The 14832-nt window shown below is 36.3% G+C and overlaps 1 protein-coding gene and 1 long non-coding RNA gene across 12 annotated transcripts in view; one reads left to right on the plus strand and one right to left on the minus strand.

Moving 5' to 3' along the window:
• LOC134675587 (uncharacterized) overlaps positions 1-14832 on the plus strand; it is a 358978-nt gene that overhangs the window by 238040 nt on the left and 106106 nt on the right. The window lies entirely within an intron of this gene.
• LOC134675570 (nuclear factor 1 B-type) overlaps positions 8273-14832 on the minus strand; it is an 80327-nt gene continuing 73767 nt past the window's right edge. For 3 of the 11 annotated variants that reach the window (XM_063533863.1, XM_063533859.1, XM_063533867.1), the window contains exons 12-14: positions 12373-12515; positions 10237-10325; positions 8276-8535 (exon numbers count right to left, since the gene is read on the minus strand). In XM_063533863.1, coding sequence (XP_063389933.1) covers positions 8417-8535; positions 10237-10325; positions 12373-12515 — 351 coding nt within the window. In that variant the 3' untranslated portion in view covers positions 8276-8416. Of the gene's footprint in view, positions 8536-10236; positions 10326-12372; positions 12516-14832 lie in introns of all 11 variants that reach the window. The other 8 variants (XM_063533866.1, XM_063533864.1, XM_063533868.1 and 5 more) reach the window with 6 other exon arrangements.

Here is a 14832-nt window from a genome sequence, read left to right on the forward strand (position 1 = left end):
AACATAATATACTAAAAACGAAATCAAATAAATATTTAAGTGGGGCTCCCATACAACACCCGTGACTTTTTTGCGTAATGGTACGGACCCCGTCGTGCGCGAGTCCGACTCGCACTTGGCCGGTTTTCTACTTATTAGTGAATAAGAAAATAAATACGTACGAAGGTGTCCGAAGTACGAATTAAGCGACTGACTGTACTTACTCGTTTAATCTGTACCTACTCTGCGTAATAATCCAGTAACTTTGTCGAATTTTGTAATGTGGCTCTTTTGCGTCAAATCCGGTAGTTCTGTTTTTTTGCAGACTTATTTATGATGTTGGTTCAATGAATAATCCAAGTTGGTGACCTCGAGCACCAAACGCAAGTTTGTCAAAAATCTAAAAAACCGTGAAATTTTTGGTTTTCTTTTAGATTTGGGCAATTTTGTCGATTTTTAGGAGGTTTTTTCGATTTTTGACTAAGTTGCGTTCGGCGCTCGAGGTCTCAAACTTGGATTATTCATTGGCCCAACATCATAAACAAGTCTGCAAAAAATCAGAACTACCGGATTTGACGCAAACGCAAAATGTATAAAATAACTGTATTATAATAAAAGTAAACAAACATTTTTTTTTTAATTTTGCGGGGAAGGGGCACGTCAAATGTATACATAACGTAAAAATAGCCATGTCAGATAAACGTCAGTCTATCCAATATGTATGAGCATTGGTCATCGACTTTCGACAAAGGGGAACGCCAGATAATGGCTACTCCGTTTGGTTATATCCTCCAAGGCTGTAAAGGGTAAAATATTTATATATAAATAAAAGACAACTATTGTGTTTGTTTGTTTGTATTGCGTCAACTGTAACACTTTCAGTTTCATCGATATTTGAGCAAAGTTTACCTACATTATTATAACTGCTCAATGGTCACGTTCACTCATTTATTTCGTACAATAATGTTTTGTTTCATACAAAAAACTTATCGTTTCAGACAAAACATATTTGTTTAATCATTATACTTGTAAAAAACTTCGTAAAAAGACTTAACTCGCGCGGTTCTTACATAGAAATGAAGATGGCGCTAAAATTAAATACGTTCTTCATTTACTTATTTAAAAAGAAGTCCCAATTGAAATAAAATTAATAATCCAAAATAACTGAACAAGGTTTCCTATATTCTCACTATTGTATTCTTTCGAATTTGAACTTTAAACTTAACGTAATAAGGTAGTTTTTAACTGCAAATAGGTATAGCGAATCTGCATGCTGCAACCTTGTTATGGGGTAGATATTTCTGAAGGACAAAATAGGTAATATAGTGAGTAAACAAATATACCTATGTACTTGAAAAAGGATTACTGTCATTATTATTTACTGTCATTATAATGACCTTCGAATTGTAATCATTATTTAACTACCAACTTTGTCTCAACGATAATGACTTTTTGAACAGCAATCATTCATTCGCACTTTGGAATACATGCTGGAAATAGCTGAACGTACAACATAAAAAAAGTATTTTTTTAAGAAACAAGTGAACGCGACTGACGAGCGTAACAACGCATGCTATGTCATATGCTCTTAACCTCCCATGACAATACACACTTGACACGAAGTGCCTCCATATTTTGTTTAAGCTTTAAGCACCAATGTTTTTTATAACAAGTCGTTCGAAATATTTAAACGACTAAAATTCTATAAATATCTTACTATGTATAGGTTAAAAATACAAGTTATAACATTTTTACAAGTCTATCATTAGTGAAACATATGACCTATCCAGATTCCTAGTTATTTTCGAGAAAGCAAATGCTATTCAACCGATTTTCTTAGGTATACAAAACTAAAAACAATGGGAGATAATGTAAAATATGAACGCTTTGATAATGTATCGTAACAAACACTGTAATCTAAGTAAAAACTAAATTTTAAATCAATTAAATACAATTATAACATATTTACACACAATTAGAATAAACCTAGGTTTTTAATTAAATTTGCTAAAAAACATAATTGCATTTAAACGAAATAAATCGTCGCTACGAGTCACTATTGGTTAATTATTCTTAATATTATTACTATTTACGTATGTGTTATTTACTTTCAGAAATCCACGAAAATTAAAAATATTACACACTGTCAGTAAATATTGACGGCGTCATTTGAGTATTTGGAATAATTTCTCGTTTGTATGAATTACGAACTAAGTGCCGTCATTATTACTGAACGTGTGTACAACTCTAATAATAAGACGGATCTGTTTGTATTCACTTTCAATAATCAGTTTGAAAATAAATAAGAAAATTATGTGCGATTTTTATAGAATAGGTGTGGTTCCAAATATATAGAAATAGTTTTAATAAGCCATGCGATTACTACTTTTTTTAAAGAAAAAGCGACGCTAATTCAAATTTTGCTTGGATTAAGATATATTCCAGTAAAATATACAATTAGGTACTTAAATGGGTATAATGTAGGTATACTAAAATTATACAATATAGTAGAAGTATTTATATGTCAGCAAAACTACGCTTCGAAGCGTTACTTAATAGTAGAATAACATTACAAGAGGGTTACAAATGTACTGGATTCGAAATTAACTCCAGACTGGTGTCTAGTTACAATTTTGGTAATAATTTTAATAAGAAATATTGGGATAAAGAGGCCACAGGCAATCAATAATGAATGACAATATTTCGCATACGCGATACTGTTATCATTGATTGATAGCATCAGCCTTAAAATAGGAGAAAACACCTTGGAGATTAGTAAGTACAATACCAAGCCGTGGGCCAATAGTTGACCGATCTTTTTGGAACCTTTAAGTAAAAGGGTGACGCAGTCCCAGAAGAGATCACACAAGCGGCTGAAAGGAACACTTACAATGACAATCACTCAGGCATTTAAAATAATGTTTATCATTTATTCTATTTAGCACGTTGTATAGAACGCATCATAAATATCATACAATATTGTTGTATCTAAGGCACATAATGTTTAGGCTTTCATTACTCCATCATCGTACACTGGTGCTATGAAAATTAAATAAATTTACTGTGACAAACACGCCGACAAAGTTTTCAGTTACGACAGTTTTAAAAAAATGTTATTTAGCAGCCACATTTTTTTTTTCATTTTAGTACATTGTAGGTCTCAAATTGACAATTATATTGGAGCTTTGGCGTTAATAATTTATATCTTCATATTCTCGGTATATTAAATAGGCTTCTGTCATAAGATTTTACTTTTCTTCATCATAATAGACTGCACCGCATTAATTCTGCTCGTTCTAAATATTATTTACAAGTTTTGCTGTGTTTGTCACGCATAAAAATAATGCAAAGCTACTAAGAAATTAAAATCTATCGAAACTACTGACATTTGTCGTTAAAAAATGTTTTAATTCAGTTATTTTTTCTCCTAAGCGTGATACCATTCCTTAATGTAACTTAATTTACTAGGTCATTCAAACCAAAAGCCTGGGTCACCATGAAACAATGTCAATGTGTCAATGTATCAACGTGACACTATTTAATTACTTAATCAAATCAAGAGCAACCTCTTACTGTTCAACTTGGTAATATTATGATGGCTTAGGCTTTAATTTTGATAATAATTACCTCGACACAACATCAAAAATTGTCGTAGATTGTAAAATAGATACCACGCTTAGGAAAATGGACTGTATTAGTTTTCGGTTCTCTAACAAATGCATTTCATACAACATGTCCGTACCGTATGCATTATATTAATCGCCAATCATACAAAAACAACTATTTCAATATAAGACACGTTCAGCATGAACAGTTGAATCACAGTCTAGAATTTTCGGCACCAATGAGCTTTTAAATTCGTCACCATTTTATTTTATTTGTTATCCTGACATTTTGCCAAACAAATTTCACGAATTTTTTAATTTGTTTTCTATAAATTGAAAGTTTTCGGATTTTATACTATTTCAAAGAATTCCCATAGAATGACTTTTTCAATGTACCTAATTGGTAATTCGGAGAAAATTTGCTTGGTAAAATACAGGACCATTATTGCCATACTTTTCAATGTCATTCCTTACAGACCACGAGACCAATTGCAATCGACAAGCCTTAAGTGACATTTAAGTAACTATTTATTCCTTATAATTGTTTTTTTTTATCGTCTAATAATGTCTATAGCTAGCAATTGACTAATTCTGGCCTTTCTGCCTAGTTCAACTATCAGCTGACTATGTTTGTGTACCAGCTATTTAATTGTACCGAAATCTACATCAAATCCAACTTTATTATTAGCGGCACACTGTCAGTATTTTTATACCTTTTATAGCCTTTTCTTATATATGTATATGTACAAGCATTTTCATTTTTATTTCAGTTTTTCATACTTGCTCAAGCTATATATTTTTGGTGTGTATAATTTTTAATGTTATTATTAGAATGCATATAATACTAAAGCAAATGATAGGCTCTCTACCAATCTGAATATATATATGAAAAAGTGCCTTTACACAAAAAAATACAGCCGCCTAATTCGTATGATCAATAATACTGACAGTGTACTTCTTTCTTATGAACACGCTTTATAGCCAGTTTCTATTGAAAAAATATGTTTTGCAACCGTTATAATATAGGATGTTTCTACTTCAGTACCAATATCTAGCTTCCCTAAAGCCGATTTTTATAATATACTTTATCTATTGCTTGTCAATATTGCTAAGTTTCCCTATCAGGCTAGTTTTACTATTTAAATTCAAAGCATGTACTTTAAAATGGTGGCGAGAGAAAGTAAATTTGATCAAAATTAGTAAGTATACATAATGCATCCAAAAATTATATAAAATATATTGAAGCGATAGCTCAGAACATATAGCATTTAATCTTAGATTTAAATAGGTATTATTAATTTTATGTTCATTTGTACAAAAATCCAAAAACAAAGAGTGAGAAAAGCATACTTTATATTGTTAGTATCATAAGTATGTATTTTTGCATAAGATGCTCTACTTAAAGTCTGTTTGTGTGTTTTACAGGTCAATGCTGAAACACGCAGGCCTGTTTCATGAACGCTTTCATTAAACAAGCGGAAGTGCCTTCCTAAAAACAGGTTAAAAGATAATTCCTTCAATATTTTGTAGAATGAGTCAAACTTTTAATAACTTGAAAGACTGGCTTTTTGCCACCACACACATTTGAAAGGTTAAAGGGCTCTTCATCATGAAGGTATGTATTTAATGAAAATGCTATATGTTCTAACTACCAGCAGGCGGTTGGTGACCAAACAAGTAGGATTTATTCGAACGAGTATATTTAAACATTCTTTAAGAACATTCGCAAGCTCTTTGTCATGTCAAGATGTACTCACAACAAACTTGGAATTATTTTATGAAAGTGCCTAGGAAATGTAGATGTGAGAAATATCTCAATTTTTATCAGAATACACTTCATACTTTTGTTGTATTTCATAATGTACTAATACAAGCTTGCGAATTTAGTAACTTCGCCAAAATCGCAGAATCCTCTTTGAATAGTCATCAACAAAGAAATAAATATGCAAAAAATCTTAACCTTACGTATCCCTAACACTAATAAAATGTATATATATTTGGATTTCGTTAAGTGTAATTTGGCCACAATTTAGTTTCTACCCCTTACTAATAAGCGTAAGGGGCGTATGTAAATATAATTTAAATTTTAAACATTAAATTTACATTGTATTTCTAATGACTAGCTTTTCTCGAGAGGCTCGAAAAAAAACCCCGTTCAGAGTCAACGATGGCCATTAGGAATGGCACTTAACGCTTTAAAAAAAGGTTTCTTAAATATACAATGAACAGAGTGAGAAAAAAACTAGGTTCTATAATAAGAGGATTAAGGCTATAGGTAAACATTAGTTATCATATTTGGATATTTAAAAAATTGCTCCAAATTTAAATAAATTTTGAAGTAAAACTGCAATAAATGTAAATTATCATTTGTTTTTCTATGCAATTCGTCGATGGTATCTACCATTTTTTTATGTAGATAGTAACAAAACTGGACATGTATACTAATTATTTACAGTACCTGCAAATAAAGTAATGTTTTTTAATATCCAAATATGATCATCTTAAGATAAATAGGTATGAATTGTCCACATTACAGGTATGAGCGGATGGATTTTAAAAGATCACTACAATGTACAAGTTACCATAAGTAAGTTATATTATTATACGTTTTTATTCGTGAAAGGCACCTATAAACTGTCCAGACGAATGTCCAACTACAATTATTGCTTATTGTCATTTCGATTCGAAATTATTCGATATTTTATTGCTTTTTATTTTCAATAACTCCAAGAGTTTGAGATGCCTTAAATAAAGGTATTTTCACGTTCTTATTTTTGTAACAAATATTTTATATACACTTTTGTTTATCGGGAGCCAATTCCAATAAAAACCTTGATTTTTTTTCAATAATGAAGTAGTCAATAGTGACAGAACCGATCGGCATCTCATAACTGTAGTAAACAAAGGTAACATTTTATTCTAATGCTTAAATAGTAGTTTAATAACTTATTTCTCGAATCGAAACAACAACTCGACACTAGTCTTTGCTACTAATCACTAAACTAATCTTAAGCAAGGCTCGTCTTTCATAAATATTCGTTCAATAAATTAAAACAAATTCGTAAACTACACACTTATTCTAACCTTCAATACAAAACACACAACAACGAAACAAAAAACAAATTATAATATCACACTTTTGTCAATAATAAACGTGTTTTTACTTGGAAGCATTTGATTTCATATTTATACTTTTGCCCGGGTATTTAAGTAGAATCTATTACATTTTTTTTACTTAAATACCTTATCAAGTTGAGTATAGCTTGTCCTTAACTGTTTCACAGCTTAGCAAACGAATTATAAGCTGCATTTAACTTTTATTTCACTAAATTACTGGAAGGCTTGATCATATCATACTCGTTTTCGTATTCTATAAAAATATTAGAATATATAATGGTTTTTCGTAGCTATTTTTACATCGTTGGAGTATTGTATTTTGTTCGCCTTAATGAGTATAATGAACAGAGCGCCGCCTGTCTCTATCAGTTGGCGGCAACGTCCGCTAGATGGCACTGTTCTCAATTCCCAAAAGACGCCATAACAAAGTCACTGCGTACCGAAATTTACTACTTATACGTAGATTATCCTATAGGCAAATTAATTTAACATTTTTAGTATAAGGACTAGTTTTAATACAGACAGGCGACGCCGCAAAGTAAAACCTAAATTTCAACTACAACCATTATAATAAATATTTACACTAAACGTCTTTGCCCTGAATGTTTATTGCTTTTAGTTTCCATAACTTAACAGTACGGATGGTGAACTGGAAGTAAAATTCCGATTTATTTTACACAGTAATCTGTAGATGGTAAAATGCGTGTTAAGTTTTATTAAGTTAATGGTCGATCATCATATTTAAACTTTTTTATTTGGATTATCTATTCCGGCCGCGCCGCGACAAGGACACAGATAACTTTACCATCGTATTTTCACGGAAACGCACAAACGTATTATACTATTTCAGGCTCAGTACAAAAAGTGCTAAAGTTTACTGAAGAAGCATGATAAATACGAACGTTTCCGAGAAAATACGATGGCAAAGATGTATAATGTTATGTTTTTCCTTGTCACACATTTTTCTTTTCATTAGTTTTTTATCACTTTAACATTTATTTTGTGCTAAAAAATGAGAGTTCGAATTCTCAATTGTGTATCTATATTCTAACTATCATTAAAAACGCGGTTTTGTATTTACCACAAAAAGGTAATTTCTGTAACCACAGTGCTTTCAGTGCTGAAGCATCGGACACTCGCAAAAATACTTTCTCACGAGTTATTTTAAGGGTAGTTATAATATAAATTGCATATGACCATGTTAACTTGAAATCTGATAGAGATAGTTATTTTCTTCATTGGTTCTTCAGATAAATTGTTTTTTTTTAACAAAACGTCCTTCTTATTATATATTTAGTGATAAGAACGGGTGTAACGCGAACACTAAACTAAACGAAAATAGTTTATAAAAATGTTCTATAAATTATTTTCGGGTAGTTTAATCATTCCATATGTCGAGTGACATTCTGATGGGATACAGTCATCCGTGACATCGGATAAGGTGAAAATAATGAAATTATAAAATAATATACATCCGTTCTAATTACTAAATATGTGTACAAAACGAGAGAGTTTAAAGTGTTTTAGAACTGTGTAGATATATTCAGTTATTCACGTATTTAATTGGCTCTATGCAGTACAGGTCGCCAATGCGGCGGCGGCGCGGGCGTCCAGCGCAGCACCGTGTGCGCGTCGAGCTCGGCGGCGGCGCGCTCGCACGACGCCGACGCCGACGCGGGGTGCACCGCCGACGCCGACGCCGCCGACGCTCCGGATCACGGCGAGCGCAGGTCCGGCGCTTTGTCCGGCGCGATGTCCTCGGAGTCGACGGCGACGGCGGCTGTATCCATTGCTGTCGCTTCGGAGGTTATCACGTTGGATTGGAAGAAGCGTTCTGGAAGGGAATGATAAATTAGTACCAAGCACTCAATACACAATGGCATGCGATTACATAAAGGATAAATGCTCTGCAGGAAACAGGCTGCTGCCAAATTATAGGACAAGCAAAGATTTCTATTGAACAATAAAAGGAGGTGAAAGCCAAGAAATCATTGAAAGTGAAAATTAAGATTAAGGTCTTAATACCACGTTGAAGTAATATTGGGTACGAAAAATGCATGAAAAAAAAAATGAATGGAATTCGTTCATAAAGTGCCCAGGTACTTTTGCATCTGGGTGCACTAGATAATCAAAATCTATTAACTACTGTGCATGGTTTTCCCTCTCTCAAGCTTGACGTGCATAAATAAAAGCCAATACTATTAGCATAAACAAACCTAGGCAACGTACGAGACAAGCTACAAAGACTCCAGAGGCTCGCATGCGCGGCCACCACTGGCTGCACGAGGTCCACTCCGACTGCAGCCATGGAGGTCATGCTAAACCTTTCACCGCTGCACTTACACATACAACAAGAGGCCAGTCTCTCAGCGGTAAGGTTACGAACCCTCTATATATGGTCTAACACCACAGGAGCTCTTCACACAACATGCCTGGAAAAGATATACAGCGAGTTTCCGGTGCTCATGGCGGGCACGGATCGAACTCACAAACAAGCCATTTTTGACAAAAGGTACAAAATACAATTATTTGAGGACGACAACTGCGAAGGACTCAATCCCCGGGAGCTGAGAATCTTCACTGATGGGTCCAAAACAGACAGCGGATCAGGCTCTGGAACCTTCTCAGAAGACCTGAACATGTCAATCACCACTCCGCTAGGAGCCCATAACTCGGTATTCCAGGCTGAGTGCATGGGCATTATTAACGCGGCGGCTGCCATCACTGCAAGGAAGGTAGTAGGATCCTCCATCCGCATACTCTCCGACAGTAGAGCAGTCTTAATGGCCCTTAAAAGCCATATAATCACATCCAAACTTATACACGAATGCCACGAACGACTAATGGAGGTATGTCAGAACAATAAGATCACCTTACAATGGATCAAAGGACACAGTGGATCCCGAGGCAACGACGCCGCGGACGAGCTCGCCAGACAAGGATCGGGTGCGGGGGCTATTGGCCCGGAGCCGATCCTCCCGATACCGTTTAGTAAGGTACGCTCAATGCTGCTGGCACGTACAGGGAAACTACACACAGAACACTGGCTGAACCAAGCTGGATGCAGACAGGCCAAGCAAGCCATGCCTAGCATGAACGGTAAGCTCACAAGGACGCTCCTTCAACTAAGAAAGGTTCGACTGAGTATGGTAACCAGTGTCATAACAGGTCACGGACATTTTAACAAACATCTTTTTATAACAGGTGTCACAGACAGTCCCCTATGCCGTGGGTGCATGGAGAAAGAAGAAACAGCCTCTCACGTGGTGCTGGAGTGCAGCGGATTGGCCCCATACAGGGCAAAACATCTCGGATCCCCGAGAGACCTCCCCGAGGTCCTACTCAACATCAAAGGTTTGATAGGATTCCTCGAGAAGCTGGGCTGGCAAGACTAGTCCACCCCCTATCACGCAAAATAGGCGCAAGGCGTCGAGTTGCGGAAAATCGCCCGTACTACAATACAAATAGCATAATTGACCACTGACATAGAAAAAGCTTTTTAAAGTAATGAAATTACAAAATTCACATTACTTACCATCGTCCAATAGAACGACGTGGTCGGGCCCCGCGGGCGCAGTCATAATGTTGAATTCTTCCTCCAGAGTCGGGAATGGCGCATTCCATCTGAAATTATTATATGAGAACATTTTACAAAAACTAAACAATACATAACAAAGAAAATATTTCTTGACCAAACGAGGCTGTTGCCGGATTAACGTCTATCTTAGTATTAGTTAAATAAATCACAATTGGCATTGTTTTTGTGGACACTGAATACAGACCTACAGCCGATTTTTTAAAGTTATAACGCCGACGGCGTCCAAATTCATAAATTTATGTTAGAGCTGCCCTGGGTGGCGCACCACCGGCTTACTGCCGCTGTTTTTGAATAAGAACGCTAAAAAGTCCCGCATCGTACGCTATACTAAACCGGGTGGAAAAATTTATGGGCCCTGGAGGGAAAGTACCTTAAAACCTTAAGTTAATTCATTTCACTTAAAATAATCATTCTTTTATTTTGAAAAAGAAACAAAACTGATTTCAAAGGTTTTTCATTTTATTTTAATAAAATATACAGGGTGAAATCTGGGTCGTGTAGCAAGAAAGAAAAATAAGACTTGCCACTTAATTAGGAACACAACACTGTAGATTAGAGTGCATTAATTTGTATTTTTTTTGCACATACAAAAATAAAATACAAAATAATTTCTTATTTAGGGTCAATGGTCACCCTACAACTTGACAAGAAAAACATCTAGAATCTCGAAAAGAAAGTAGTGGTAACTTACGATAATTAACTGATAACACTTATCTTCGGTTTTACATTCAGTGTAAAAGCAATTAAAAAGTTTAAAAATAATTTAAATACTATTAAAATTATTTACAAGCACTGGGACGGAGACTCCACAAGCTTTTAACAAATACGATCACAACTTAAACATACTTCAGGAGCTGCTCAAAGTGTGATCCGTTTTGCTGTCGACACAATTCGGCTCGTCCTCTTAGGTTATCTTTTAATCTGCCGAGAGCAAAGTGATTCATTTTCACACTTTCAAATGCTCCAATATCTCGCTGACAAAGCTCTTCGATGGTACACTAATCTTTATTTCGCCCCAGAGAAAAAAATCCAAGGGCGTCAGGTCGGGACTACGAGGAGGCCTTGCCACGGGTCCGCCGCCGCCTCGGCCAATCCAACGTCCCGGGGAACTGTTCATCGAGGTAATTGCGTACTCGGTGTTCAAAATGAGCCGGAGCACCATCGTGTTGATAGTGTAGGTTATGCAAGTAATGTTCCGGCACTTCTCGCAGTAATTCAGGCACCACTTTTCTCAACATATCAATCGATAACGTTGGTGAAATAAATCCCGAGCAGTGGTAGCACGACGTGCTTGGTAATAAAACATTACCATGTCAGACCGCTCAACATTTGAAAACGGATATGCCGCGGGCATCTTTCTGCTTAATTATCTTTAAAATTACCAGAATTAATGAACTCAATGTACAATCTTTGAATAATTTTATTTATTTTAAAGTTTTGACTTTGTCATAACAGTGACGGTTGACATTTCTTACTCATCTAATCAGTTGTTTATTAAATAGGTTTTAACAGTAATTGTAAGGTAACCATAATTTGTGTTTTTAACTGGGATACTTAAATTGTTGATTAATTAATGAATAGCTGCAATTAATTAAAAATTAACTTTATACCTAACATCGCGTTAATTTACCGAGTTAAGTACAATAGGTTTGAATCACGACCCAGATTTCGCCCTGTAATATTCTTGAGTACCTACTAAATATTCGATCTTATGGATATTTTGTACGACGGACGAGTGTAAGACTAAATGTTTCTTGGAGTGGAGTTAGTAGAATAACATAGCGAGTGTTTATTTTTTGAAATTTTCGTTTGATTCCCGGGCGTGACAAGCGAATTAAATAAAATCTTTCAATACAGATTTGTTTTTTTTTTTAAATAAAAGAAAGTTTGCTTTAAGTCCTTTTTTTATACTCATCAGTGGCAAACAAGCATACGGCCCGCCTGATGGTAAGCAGTCACCGTAGCCTATGGACGCCTGCAACTTCAGTGGAAAATGAGTTTTAAATAACTTAAGGTTTTAAGGTACTTTCCCTCCAGGGGCCATAATTTTTTCCACACTGTGTAAGTACATACGAGTAGGAGTACCTGACGGCGGCGCGCGGCGGCGCGCGCGGCGCGTACAGCCCGAGCCCCCCGGGCGGCGACACGGCGCCCCCGCCCGCGCACACCGCGCCGCCGCCCAGCCCCACGCTGCTCAGCGGCCCGTAGCTGAACACCTGGAACACATACAATACATATTAGCACTCGTTCCTCCTAAGGCGAACCCTACACGTCAATAAATATTGTATAATTATCATGATATTTATTATGTATCTTGGAACGGATTACGGCACACCCTACACCATCAATACGGATCGCGTCAGTACGAAGCGTTCTTTGTACGAGGCAGACGTGATGGACTCTAGACAGAGAAAAATTACTGACGCGATAAATATCAAACGCGACACTACACGCAAGATAACTATCACGATCCAGGATCTAGGATCAGATCACAAGCATTTCCAGAAATGCAGCGAAATATTGTGATCCGTCAATTCCGTTGACACGACAGGCGTGCCTTACGCCACAGGTTAAAAACATTGATGACACGCCTGTCGTGCCGTCCGCACCGAAACGGTTAAAGAAATACTGGAATTACAGTGCTAATAACACTGCACCAAACACCAAATAGCAATGTACAGTCGAAAGTTTTAATTTATGGTTTAAAGTTTTAGTCTAGGTACCTTTTTGTACCTTGCTTCACAGTGAAAATAATATTAATTTCTTTCGAAGGTACCTAAATACATGACGAATACTTACTCACAATTTCCAGCTGTATTATTTTACAAATTCATGATTAAAATTAAATTTGATTAGTGTATAATTAGACATATGTAGGTATAACGCGCGTTACTTGAAACCAAAAAGAATAGATAGTATAGAGGGGTCCTGTCATTGTCAATTTTGTAGTCACGGTACATTTACTGCCATCTATCGACACACGATTAAAACTTAAAATAAAATTGAAAATGTATAAAATAATCAAAATATGTTTACGGATAAATGATTCGTAATTTTTATTGTTCCATACTGACCCATTTTCTTTCACTGATATGTGTTAAAATTGTTAAATACCAAACGGTGTCGTTACCGCCATCTAGCCGAGAATAGGCCAAAGGTAATGGCGCCATCTATTCGAGAATGAGTTTTTCTTGGCCGTCCGAGGCACGTTTTTTTCTTAGACTTTATTTATCTTATACGGAGTTATATATATCTCTGCTTGAAACTAATAGCGGCGCGTGTCAGATTTATATTTATTTTTAATCTCTCGATAGACAGGCCGACCAACTCGGTGATTTTAAAAATAGCGCTTAGAAATTATGCATATGTCGTGTTCTATTGGGATTTTAAATGTATGTCGGTGACCGATTGATAGCGCCGACTCTTTTAAAATCTACGATGATGTTGACTAATTAAATTTCGTTCTTGACTATCCATTCACATTGGGAAAAAGTAATGTAAGTACTAGATGTAAGGACCTTGTTAAGGTCGCCGGAAGACGCTGGATGCGGGTCGCTTCCAACCGGCACGTATAGAGATCCAAGGGGGAGGCCTATGTTCAACAGTGGACGTCTTATGGCTGAGATGATGATGATGATGAAATGTAAGAAAATATTTGGCGCAGTCAAAGTATTAATATACATCAAGAAAATGTAAGCGTAAGTGTAGTCAATCTTACCATCAACTGTATGAAGAGGCTGGCTCACTCTTTGGGAAAGAAGATATTATGGAGTAATATCACGTGTTAAGGCTAGAAGTTTGTGGCAGCGCGATACCGGTGGGCAGTGGGCGCGGTAGTAAGTGCTACCGTTGGCGAGGAACGTAATGGGGTGAACTCAGAGCGGCTACCGCGAAAACCGAAATTCGCAAATTGCGGGGATCTTTCTCATTTACTCCAACGAAGGCGTAATTAGAGTGACAGAGAAAAATCCCCGCAATTAGCGAACTTCGATTTTCGCGGTTATAGCCCAGTTCCCTAGTACCTGCTGTGGTTGTGAGAAGTGGTTGTAGCGATATCGGCGGGCAGTCGGCGCGGTAGTGCGGCGAGCGGCGGCGGGGGGAGGTCAACGGGGAGCGCGCCGGGAACGGCGGGGACTTAGTTCATGTATGTAGAGGTGCTAAGCTGACAGTTTTGCTGTACGTACTTCCTTTGCTGGTATACTCATGAATACGCTCACAGATTGTAGTGTTTTATGCGCACTCGTGACTCACTTTCGGGTAGACATATTACACCCGGAGGAGTAAAAGTTATATAAAATTAAAAAAACCTACAGCTGTTCAAAGCTACAGCTTGGCAAAAAAAAAAGTAGAAATTAAAGAGTGGTAACACTGTAGTGTCGTCCCTTTCAAACCAATTCATAGAAGAAAACGGGCTGACACTACAGTTGTAACAGGCTGACATCTACATTCATGTATTTACTCTCTCGAAAATTACTGAATCTGTTAGAATTGAATTTCCCGCGTTATATTGGCACTGTTAGTGCGACAGTGGAG

The sequence above is a fragment of the Cydia fagiglandana genome, chromosome 22 (genome assembly GCF_963556715.1).
Source record: "Cydia fagiglandana chromosome 22, ilCydFagi1.1, whole genome shotgun sequence".
Lineage (NCBI taxonomy): Eukaryota > Metazoa > Arthropoda > Insecta > Lepidoptera > Tortricidae > Cydia > Cydia fagiglandana.